Source organism: Phacochoerus africanus, chromosome 3, assembly GCF_016906955.1.
Source record: "Phacochoerus africanus isolate WHEZ1 chromosome 3, ROS_Pafr_v1, whole genome shotgun sequence".
In the NCBI taxonomy this organism is placed as follows: Eukaryota; Metazoa; Chordata; class Mammalia; order Artiodactyla; family Suidae; genus Phacochoerus; species Phacochoerus africanus.
In genome coordinates, this window is record NC_062546.1 from 49,276,126 (window position 1) to 49,288,153 (window position 12,028).

Below are 12,028 nucleotides of genomic sequence, written 5' to 3' on the forward strand. Positions count from 1 at the left end.
GCCTGCACGGTGCAGGCAAACCGTTCCTACTGAAACCTCCATACCCTCTTCCCTTTTGTCAGGCTGGCTCTCTGAACAAAGAAGGAAGTACCCAGATGCTACAGGTAGGGGCTAAAGTTGGACTGCTTCTCTCAGAAGGAGGGTGCACTTGCTTTCTAGACTTCGTACACCCAGGCTGTGTGAAGGGCAAGGGCAGCACAGTGGCCAAGACCCAGTCTCTGGCATTATGCTAACTTGGGTTCCAATTACCAGCGAGTTCCATAAAAACAGCTACCATTTACTGAGTGCTTACTACACGCCAGGCACTGTGCCAAATGTTTACGGCATATTATTTCATAAAACCCTCACAATTACCCCACAAGGGAGGTGCTATTATCAGAGCCAACAGGGTTGGAACTGCATCTAGTACCCTGTCCAAACCTAGGGCTCTTGGATCTCAAAGTCTGTTCTCTTAACCATTCATTGCCCTCAGCGTGTCACAGTGCTTCATTTTCCTCACATATAAAATGGGGATAATACCTAATCAAAGGTTGGTTTTTTGGGATTAAAAGGGATAATGTATGGAAATCCTTAGCACTGTGCCTGGCACATATTAAGCACTATTACTATTATTTCAATTATTACTAATAAACTGCTAGTAAATTAATGACTCAAAAATAAAAATAAAAAAGAGGAGTTCCTGTTGTGGTGCAGTGGAAATGAATCCGACTAGTAACCATGATGGTGCAGGTTCGATCCCTGGCCTCGCTCAGTGGGTTAAGGATCCAGCATTGCCAGGAGCTGCGGTGTAGGTCACAGATGCAGCTCAGATCCTGAATTGCTGCGGCTGTGATGTAGGCCAGTGGCTACAGCTCCGATTTGACACCTAGCCTGGGAACCTCCGTATCCCACAGATGTGACCCTAAAAAAAAAAAAAAAAAAAAAAAAAGACAAAGACAAAAAAATCAAAAAATAAATAGGAGATTCAACAGATGAGCATTTGGTAGAAGCGGGGAGGAGGAGGACAGGGTTTTCAAAGAGCCCATGGATTTGAAAGCCACTGGCCTTAAAACCCTAGATTTTACAAAGTCTGGGCCTCTATTTTCATAAACCATCCACAGGTTCTAAAACCTCAACACTTCCACACCCAAAGTACGCCTCTCCCCAACCACCCTCCCAGCCAAAATCCCTGCCTTTGAAAACATGGTGCACATATGACAGGTTGAAAGCCTTACTCTATCAAGAGGTGGCCCTGAGGAAGAAGAGCCTCTATGTACCTGAGAGCCCAGGTGAGTAAGGTCACTGCTGGTCAACCTGAAAGGGGGGACGGTGCTGGGAGGAAGAGAAAGATGGGGCCTCCTTCAAATAGAAGCAGGCAGTCAGCAGCAGGGACTCCAATTCCTGGCTGAGAATGGGCCCCACCTTCTGCAGGGAACATGGGTGAGCAGAGTCCACACCAAGAGGATGTGGGCCTAGAAGGGCCCTTCAGTTATGCTCAGTCATCATCACTTGGCCCAGGCCCAGCACCCTAAGCCAACACGGGAAACCAAGTCAGGAAGTGGGAGCGGGTGATCTCTTCAAAAAGTGCAAGGTGGGCAACTTCGTGAAGGGTAATCAAGGGGAAAGGAAGTTTGTTTTGACCGAGACAAAGACAGAATACTGGGGCTCTGCCCAGGAATCAGACCCTCTTCAGGGAGCTGCTGGTTTGTTCCAGCCACTTGTTCAGAGGCCCTGCTATGGACAAGCACAGTGAGTCAGCCCATGGTTAGTTGTCATGCGCGGTATGTACGACAGTCCCCTGGGCAGTCTCCCTGCCCAGACTGTGGAAGACCAGGAACCCTGGGCCTGAGGGAAACTGCCCCTCCCCTCCCTCCTCTCCTAGGTACAAAGACAAAAAGCCATGGTGCCTAAGATACCAGTAACACAGAAGCGGTGCCACCTTTAGTAGAGTGACATAGATCGGCTTCCTTGGAAACTGACCTCGGGAGGGCTTCTTATGCAACAAGGCCACTGCCGTCCAGTTTCTCAAGCGATGACGTTCTTGGCCGAGTCTGTCACTCACACACCCCAAACCTGGTGGCATCAGGGATGCTCCCAAGCCTGCTGGCAGCTCACTAACAGTTTGAAGATCTGAACTCACAGATCCATTCAAACCAGCCTCCAGCCAGCTCAGCAACTAGCTCACTCAAATCAAAGAGTCTGTTCAGTCTCCCTTAAAATATATTTTTGAAATCATCTTGCATAATATAAGTTACAGGATAAAAAGTCCAATGGGGAAAAATAAATACCATAAAATGGTTTCCAAGTCCACCTGCGGAAGGTTAAAAGTTAAATTCTGCCCCTTCTGAAAGAGACACTAGTTTCAAACATACATTATAGAATTGTACACCACTAACTGGAAATACACCTTAAATACAGTTCAACTACAGCTCCTAAAATGCTCAGAGTATGAAACAGGCAGAATGTAATAAACATAATAAGACTCAGGCTGCCTTCCAGGGTTTCACTTTCAGGAGCAAAACATAAACATGTATTTTTTTTGATGCTGAGAGTAGTTATGAGTGTAGCATGTGGCTGCAAAGGGAAAAGGCTCGTGTGTTCTACAAGCAAGACCTCAGCAGGGGGGGCACCCAGGCCCAGCCCCTGCAGATGCTCCCTGGTTCTGTGACACCCTTGTTCATCAGCTGCTTATGTCACCGAGCAGGAGCCAACAGCAACTTAAGCTCCAAACCTGGCACGCATGTCAGGCCTCCTAAGCTTGCTGGAAGGAGGCTGCGCTTTCCCAAAGGTGACAGGGCCATGGTGATGTGGCCTCGTCCCAGCTGGCAGAGAGCCTGAGATGGGGAAAGTCTGGACTCTACCTGGTGACCTGGGGTGGGGGGGGAGATGCTGTCCCCTCTGGCCCTTGGCTTCCTCACCTGTAAGGTGCCTCTCACCCCAAGGACCTCAGAAGGCTGCCATGAAAATGTATAGGATTTAAATTGGCAAAGAAAACAAAACCTCTAAATCAGGACTGCACAATACATATGATTACCAAAAAAAGTGGGAAACATAGAACCATGCATGGAAGTGAGGCACTGAATCCACAGAAAGGGAGGACACACAACTTGTCATATTTTATTTCTGGCCAAAAAAAAAAAGATTCGAAGCAAATTGTTATGCCACTCAAGACTTGCACAGGTGTGTGTTACAACAGTCTCTGGAATCTTGTCTGTACCGTGCAAGATTTTCAATAAATGGGAGTAAGAAAAACAATGTGTGGCAAAGACACAAGGAGCATCCGTCTCCTGGCTTCTCCACTATGAAATCCCCCTTACTTCACCAGCAAGCATGTGAGGAAGTCAGAAGAAAACAAAACCCCAGCTGACCCTCTGGCCTTCTTGCAGGTAGCTCCACTGCCCCCCTCAGCCGCCATGTCCACTGGAATGTGCCAGGCTCCCTGAACCCCCAGGCAGACTATTCAAGGTGACTCTCTGCTGCTACGTCCCAGCCGAGACAACTTGCTCCCCAGGACCCCCTCATCTGCCCAGAGTGGGGCAACAGGAGAGGTGCCATTCTATCTCTGACTTGAGGAACCAGGTTCATTCTTCAATCAGAAAACTAGATTTGTTACTAATCATCTGCACGGTTTATGACTGATTGCCGAGGACAAGCATTTAGAAAAGGCCTGAAAGCACTTGATTTTTCAACGCCAGGGACACAGCCCAACACCCACAGCAGCCTCTGGTACATGTGCTCACTCAGCCAGAACCACAGAACACTGGGATTAGAAGACAGCTCAGAAAAGAGAACCCACGGGGTGACACGTCCTGCCCAGTCACACAACCAGGGTCAAACCCCAAGTAAAAACACACAAGGGGGCTTTGGGCTGGAAAAGAGACGCCATGAACTACAATAGAAATAAAAGTGCAGAAGAAAGAAGCAGCCACACATGGAAGGTCACAACTGTGAGCTGACAGTCAAGAGGGGTCTGGCTGTGCTGTACACTCTAGGGATCTGGGCCGACTGTGTGCTTCCAAGGAGGCAGTGGGGCTGGCCAACAAAGCAGAGCAGCACCAGACCACAGTGCTGTGGAGGAAGCTGTGACACTGCCATTTGGCAACGAGGACCACCGTGACACAGAATAAGGGAACATGTTTGGGCACGAAGCATGCCCTCCTCTACTCTCTGGCTCATTGTCCTGACAAAGAACAGATACTCCAACATTCCACCTCGCTTCTCTAACTCAAAGGAAAAAAAATAAATAAATCACAGTTTAAAAGAAAGAAGGTCCCCCTGTAACATACAAATGACATTGAAACTGATCACATTACATAACAAGTATACATCAGCTCCTCAGAAGATTCAAAACCTCTCATCCGGTTGGGAGACCCAGAGTCGTAAGCAGGGCTTTGTGGCTTCAGTGAGGAAGTCATGGTACAATTGAAATCACTAAGAAATAAGTGATTTTTAAAACACACACACACACAGATCCACACTTGCCTCAAGAGTCATATAAATACAACACAGCAGCTACATGGATGGTCAAGCCAGGCCAAGGGTGTGGGTGAGTGAACGAGGAGCCCCCTGTTCCCTGCCTAACGGGGAGGCCCCCAGAAAGGATTTGGCAGCAACGAGTCTACAGCACAAATGTGAACAGCATCATCCCTGAAAAGACCCAGTTAGCCAGACTGCCCTCCAGGAGCCATCTGAACCGAAAACCTGTGGGAAAGGGCCCAGGTACAGTACATTCTACTGCATATACTTGCAATAGTACAGTGTGGCTTTCTCCCCAGACTATTACTATTTTTCATGCTTTCTGAAAAAAATAAAAATTGAAACCTTCTTTCAGTCCGTGATGAATTAAGGTGAACCCATGTCATAAAGCAGCGCTCACACACCACAGGATTTCATGGACAGAACTCATCTGATTAATAAGCTTTCACTCCTCTAGCCTACAGAAGGCAAACCTCCTGAAGCTCCAGGAGGGGCGGGGAGGGGGGGGGGATTATCCAGAAGCCCAGGGAAAGCGCTTCCGGTAATAAAGACATCCAAGCCGTGCACCTCTTCCCTGCTGGGGCTCAGCTATGAAGACAGCTGGGGGGCAAGAGGGAGCAGGGGGCCAAACTGGACAAACCTCCACTCTGATCAAGCCCAGAAATGGAAACTTCAACTTGGGAGCTGGAGCACCAGGCAGGCTCACCAGAGCTGGGCAACACTGTCTTCCAGGTTGCTATAAACTCCTGGTTAAAAAAACCCAAATGGTTTTACCCCAATGACTTCTTTCCAATCCCAAAGTTGTAGTTTACTCACAACCCACACTGTAAGCACATAGACTGTATACAGATTTTTTTTTTAAATCCACAAATAAAAAACACTATTTAAAAAAAAAAGTCAGTGAGTTGAAGCCTTGTCTTCATCTGAGTTATACCAGTGGGACCTGCTTTGGAGCCCTGCCCTCAGTCCTGTCCCTGCTCTCCCAGCCCTGGGTGGCCCTACTCATCCTCCGTGGCAGCTGTCAGCATCCCCTTGTCCATCAGGTGAGACCTGAGTGTGTTGAAGATGTGGAGCTGCTGATCGGGCCGCAAGGTCAGGAACTGCTGAACCAGCTTGCTTGGGTTCGGGCCCCTGGAGGAAGATGTGAAGAAACAGCACTGAGTGAGGCCCAGCAATTCTGAGGGCCTGATTATGCAAGTCGCTGTTCCCCCTCTGGGTTCTCTACTAATGGAGGGTTAGAGGTCTGAGCGAATCCATAAAAAATAGCACCTTAAGGAGTTCCCTGCAGCAGCCTGGATCACTGCTGTGGCAAGGGTTAGATCCCTGGTTTGGGAACTTCCACATGCCACAGGTACAGCCAAAATTAAACTTCAGTTAAGTTAAATTAAATTAAAAATAAAATACAATCAGCACCTGAAAACTGCACTCATATTTAGGATGCTTTTCACTCAAACTGAGGAGCTAGAATTCTAGAATTTTACCACACTTAAAAATCCACTAATTTGGTTCAGGTGGAAAGGTACTGTACCTGATAAAACTGGCGATATATACATTGACAAAGGTGGCCATCAGATACTGGCAGTCAAAGCGATCCATGATGCCTCCGTGTCCAGGAATGGTATTGGCAAAGTCCTGTTAGAAGAAGGGAAGGACTGGTGAGCCTGGCCTCGGCCAAGATCAAAGCCTGGCCCATGGTCCCACCTCAGTTCCCAGATACTGGCCTGAGTAGCTGAGGGCAACAGAAAATGAATAGTATTAAGTGGTTAAAGCTATAATGGTATACGATCTTATTAAATTACATAGTGTTTCTTTTTAAGAAACCTACAAGAAACTGTCCACTGACAGGTGAATAGATTAAGATGCGGTATATATACACAATGAATACTACTCAGCCATAAAAAAGAAGAATGGCATTGGCAGCAACATGGATAGAACTAGAGATTCTTGTACTAAGTGAAGTTAAGTCAGAAAGAGAAAGACAAATAGCATATGATATCACTTATATCTGGAATCTAATATATGGCACAAATAAACCTTTCCACAGAAAAGAAACTCACGAACTTGGAGAACAGACTTGTGGTTGCCAAGGGGGGGGGGGAGAAGAGGGGTGGACTGGGAATCTGGGGTTAAAAGATACAAACTATTGCCTTTGAAATGGATAAGAAATGAGATCCTGCTGTATATCTCTGGGAACTATGTCTAGTTACTTATGATGGAAGATAATGTGAGGAAAAGAATGTATATATGTCTGTGTGACTGGGTCACTTTGCTGTACAGTAGAAAACTGACAGAACACTGTAAACCAATGACAATGGAAAAAATAAAAAACATTAAAAAAATGTTTAAAAAGAAACATACAAGATATATGAACCAATAAACTGAAAATCCAACTACTGAATTTTCTTAGAAACACTGTATTCCCCCTTTAATCTACCTAAGTTCCATGCAGGGGTAAAGAAGCGCACACATGGAAATCAGGGTTCATAGCCTGGTATTTTGAAGGGGGTAATGGTTGATGGGGTGGGAAGGCAGAAGTCGGTAAAAAGGGGTCTGGCTGGGAAACAATGAGAGGAACAGAGAAAAGGGTTTTCCTACTTTGATTTTAAAGGCTCGCTTGAATCCACTAGCGAAGAACCCTCCAAAGGGCCCGATGAGTGAGGCAAAAGTGGAGAGGGCAATGCTGTGAATCTGGAAGGGGTACATCCGGACTGTTTTCTGAAAAAGAATAAGTGAGGTCAGTCAAGATGCCTGCAAGCCCAGGCTTATTTCCTGTTAACATTAAAAAAAAAAAAAACAAAACAAAACACTCTGGAGTTTCTTGGTGGCTTAGTGGTTAAGGATCTGGCATTGTCACTGCTATGGCTCAGGTCACTGCTGTGGCACGAGTTTGATCCTTGGCCCAGTAACTTCCACATGCGGCAGGAAAAAACAAAAAAACAAAAAAAACCAACTTAATGAAACTCTATTTCCCCTCCCCCCCAAAAAAAATTAGTAAGAAGACTGGTTTGGGGATTTTTGTTTGTTCTTGGTAAATCTCTAATATCTGGCTTAATAGAAAACATTAAGATACTATGTATTCATCTACTAAAATATGATGTTTTAGTTGAAGTGTATGAAGAAAATCCCCTTACAGGGATATATGGTTAAAAAAAAAGGAAGAGTATTTTACATACTATCTTTTCAGATAATTATAGGTATTCTTTGATACACCAGAACTTGACTAGTGGTAGATTTCTAAAAACTTGGTACAATGTGGAACCTGAAATCCTATCAAGGACTGTTCTGTACTCTTACATTAAAAGCCATTGGTCTATCTTGCACTTTGAATGGATCTTTTACCCCTGCATGACTATGTGATACCATGCACTGACCATTTCAAAAATACTGGCTCACTGAGTTATGTAAATCTTCCAAACATAGACACATTTCTCCATACAATGTCAAAACGACTTATGTTAAAATCACTGCAGAAAAAAAAAGAAATAAAAACCACAAAAAAAAAAAAATCACTGCAGAGCTCATCAGGAACGCCTTTAAGTATTAAGAAGCTGTCAAACTCACAGTGGCAGGTACACACTTTCTAAAATTCTAATTTTTACTTGAAAGCCAAATTCTATCACTGGTAACAATTACTGTCAGTTGTTTTTTATGTGACAGACTCGTTTCATTCCTCTTCAAGAAAAATGTCTGCCAAAACCACAAATCTGAAAGACTATAGTGTGTTGGCTCTTTTCAAGTAAAATTATATCCCCATTAAAAAGTGAGTTCAGGAGTTCCCATCGTGGCACAGTGGTTAACAAATCTGACTAGGAACCAGGTTCGTTCCCTGGCCTTGCTCAGTGGGTTAAGGATAAGGCATTGCTGTGGCTGTGGTGTAAGCCAGTGGCTACAGCTCCGACTCCACCCCTAGCCTGGGAACCTCCATATGCCTCGGGAGCAGCCCTGGAAAAGGCAAAACGACAAAAAAAAAAAAGTGAGTTCAGCTCATAGCTCAAAACCAGTGCGCACACTCTTCCTGTAAGTAAGCACTGTCCTTCAGGATTTAGCAGAAGCCTTTTATGTACACTTTCCATTTGGGTACACAGAGCATTACAAAGTGTGTTTTCAAGGGTCAAGATTTAATAAAACTAATAATTTAACTGTCTCATTGAAGACAGTCTTAGGATGAGCTGGCTTGGTTTTCCTGCTAGTGTATGGCATGATGACTCTAGGGACAGGCCAGTTTGGTGCCACCCCTTCACTCATGCCAGCAGGTGTACGCACAACTGCTTGTGCACCATCACACAATGCTGACAAAGTGAAAAAGGCAGATGATGTCAATACATTATGAAGAAAATCACCGTGCTCTCATAGGCCCCTTGAGGGTTGCAGGATGCCCCAAGGATCCAGAAGCACACTTCAGATCCCTGGTCTCAAGGACCTCAAGGGGGAGCGAACGCTTCCTCCTGTCCTCCCCCTGAACTGACTTGAATGAGTGCCATCCTGGGCTTTGGGGAGGGAAGAAGCTGGTTTGTTTTTGTTTTCCCTTTTGGCCACCCCGGGGCATATGGAATTCCCCAGGCAGGGATCAGATTCCAGTGGCAACTGTGACCTATGCTGCAGGCAAGGCCGGATCCTTAAGCTACTTTGCCAGGCTGGGGATCAAACCTGCATCCCAGCGCTCCAGAGACACCATCAACCCTGTTGCGCCACAGCGGGAGCTCCAAGAAGCTAGACTTTGTGAGGGAAGGCAGTGGTGGAGAGAGGGCTCTCTCTTTGTAGCCACTCCCAACTGCGGATCATTTGCCCCATGTGAGCAGCACATACCCAGCCAATGAGCGACTGGATGACCCCAGGAATGTTGTACTCCTGCAGGCGAAACAGGTCCGAGGGCTCACAGTCCACGGTGAAGCTGTTGGTATCATTGTTGTACTCCACGGGGCAGACAAAGCATCTGTACCCGGACATCACGTAGGACAGCTGCGGATGAGAACAGATAGACAGAGGAGCCAAGTTCCAGCCATCCTGCCTGGGCAGCAGACACCCAGCTGGCCAGGCCCCTCGCCGTGCACAAACTACAAGCTTTGCACTAAATCAGATGTCCATGTTTTACCACAGGTGGATTTTAGCTGAATTTGGAAGAAAAAATTGAAAAAGAGGCTCACAGCCCACTGAGGCTCCCACATGTGCTCAACCAACCAGGTCTTGAATAAATCTAGTCAAGATCTGAAGGAATTTGGGCAAAGAACCACAGAAGTTTCACCCCATTTGGAGTCCATTTTTCTCAGGATCTCTTCATTCAAAATGGCAGGGGTGGGGCAGGGGGGGCATAGTGAGAGAGAGACACCAGGAGGGAAGAAGACTGCAGAGCAGTAAGTATGGGAGTCAGCACTGAGGCAGCTGGTCAATTCTGAAAAAGGTAGAGCCTGACCTGAGGGTCAGAAGCAGGGAACAGAGCTCCAGAAAGGCTGGAAGATCCCGCACCTCCAGGCAAGGCGCACTTGCAGGAAAATCAATCTGAGTTGGAAAGACATTCCAGCCTCACCTTACTCTCAGGTAAAATTTCAATGCATGGACAAGAATGCCACCTCCTGGAGTTCCTGTTGTGGCTCAGTGGTAATGAACCCACTAGTATCCGTGAGGATGCAGGTTTGATCCCTAGCCCCACTCAGTGGATTAAGGATCCAGCATTGCTGTGAGCTGTGGTGTAGGTCACAGACACGGCTTGGATCCTGCATTGCTGTGGCTGTAACTGTGGCCGGCAGCTACAGATTCAATGTGACCCCTAGCCTGGGAACTTCCATATGCTGCAGATGCAACCATAAAAAAAAAAAAAAAAAAGAATGCCACTTCCTGCGTGTCACCAGGCCTCAGGATGAGAGGAATACAAGGTGTGCCTGACCCCTGCCCCTCTACTGCCCAGACCCTGCTTAAAACTGGCAGATAAAGGACAGCTGGCACTGCCCATGCTGTGTTCATGCCTCACTACAGGGCAGGTTACCATTCAGCAGGACAGAGTCCTTGGCCTTGGGAAAACCCGCTCTCTAGCCCTGGGTGGGCTTTGAAGGTGGGTGGGAGGCCTCCGCCCATCTCCCACCCAGCCGGGAGCCACCACCTACCAGAAGGCCAAAGACCACAGTAGCAAAGCAACCCCCAATGAAGCCTTCCCAGGTCTTCTTCGGGGACAGCTGTGGACAAAGAGCAAGTTCTTAACAAAAGGTGTTTTTATAACTCTGGCTTTGGGAATAATGATTGCTAAAAAATCTTTCTCCTTTTAAAAATCTCATTCAACTAACTGCTTCGCCTTCTAAAATATGCCCATGATTGGTTTCCCTGTTCCCTGCCTGAGAGCACTTTGTTTTCATTCTGTTTCAATCAATCAAATAATTATATTATAAAAGAGTATACTAAATAAATGACACCACTCATAGTCAGATCAAAGCCTCAAAAGTGTGACTACACAGTCTATAAAAACAATTTCTCTATTAGCTCTTTTGTTTTTCCTATGATTGGTTATCATGTCTTCCTGTGGCTTTCTGCTTGAATTGAATTTATTACTGGTGTTTCTCCAGGATGATGTGAAGATGTACACACCACCTACATCTCGTCTCTGCCTCCCAAGCTGATCTACTCATGTAAAGGCACCACCCTTCCCTCACAGTGATGGTCCATATAAGGTGGATCCATTTACCTTGATGAGTGGGGTCCGACCAAAAAAGAAGCCAAACATATAGGCCATGATGTCATTACAGATCACACAAGAGATGGGGACGATGAACCTACGAAATAAACCAAAGAATCAACACTACCAAGATGATAATACCTCAGGAGTCCACCAGACAGTGCCATTCATAAATTTCAGGACCAAAATAATGCATAAGGCACTTATTGCCCATGCAGAAGTAAGTTTAAAAGAAATAAAATATTACATGAGCCATAACTAGTACCCGGCACATAGTGCCTTCAAATGTATACTAAATGACTTACTGAATAAATGGAGGTGGTATTCTATAAAGTGTCATTTGTTCTTTTTTCATTATAAAGTAATATAAAATTTTAAACTGTAAAAGAAAGAAAAAATAAAACGTTCCTTGATAGGGCTGTTTGCCCCACTCCTATCTCTATTCTCCAATGTAACCACTTTTACTCGCTTCTGACTTTTCTTCTTCTAGTAGTTACCTCCATGTTCTAAGAAATACATCTCTCTATTTCATAATTTACCACACTTTTTTTCTTTGTCTTCTTTTTTCTTGAGCTGCTCCTGTGGCATATGGAGGTTCCCAGGCTAGGGGTCGAATCGGAGCTGTAGCCACAGGCCTACGCCAGAGCCACAGCAACACGGGATCCAAGCCACGTCTGTGACCCACACCACAGCTCACAGCAACGCCAGATCCGGAACCCACTGAGCAAGGCCAGGGAACGAACCCACAACCTCATGGTTCCTAGTCGGATTTGTTAACCACTGTGCCACGACAGGAACTCCTACCACACTTTTTTTAAACTGTTTATTACTAGGCTCTAGTAAGCCCTGCATTTCTCCAGGACGACAGTGAGGGCAAGACCATAGCACCTAAGTACATACAGCCAGATTTCT

At 46.0% G+C, this 12,028-nt stretch overlaps 1 protein-coding gene across 3 annotated transcripts in view; it reads right to left on the minus strand.

Annotated features, from left to right (window-relative positions):
• Positions 1-2,181: 2,181 nt before the first annotated feature.
• CDS2 (CDP-diacylglycerol synthase 2) overlaps positions 2,182-12,028 on the minus strand; it is a 65,959-nt gene continuing 56,112 nt past the window's right edge. For all 3 annotated transcript variants that reach the window (XM_047771712.1, XM_047771713.1, XM_047771714.1), the window contains exons 8-13: positions 11,126-11,213; positions 10,554-10,622; positions 9,262-9,414; positions 7,051-7,170; positions 5,984-6,087; positions 2,182-5,586 (exon numbers count right to left, since the gene is read on the minus strand). In XM_047771712.1, coding sequence (XP_047627668.1) covers positions 5,454-5,586; positions 5,984-6,087; positions 7,051-7,170; positions 9,262-9,414; positions 10,554-10,622; positions 11,126-11,213 — 667 coding nt within the window. In that variant the 3' untranslated portion in view covers positions 2,182-5,453. The remainder of the gene's footprint in view (positions 5,587-5,983; positions 6,088-7,050; positions 7,171-9,261; positions 9,415-10,553; positions 10,623-11,125; positions 11,214-12,028) is intronic.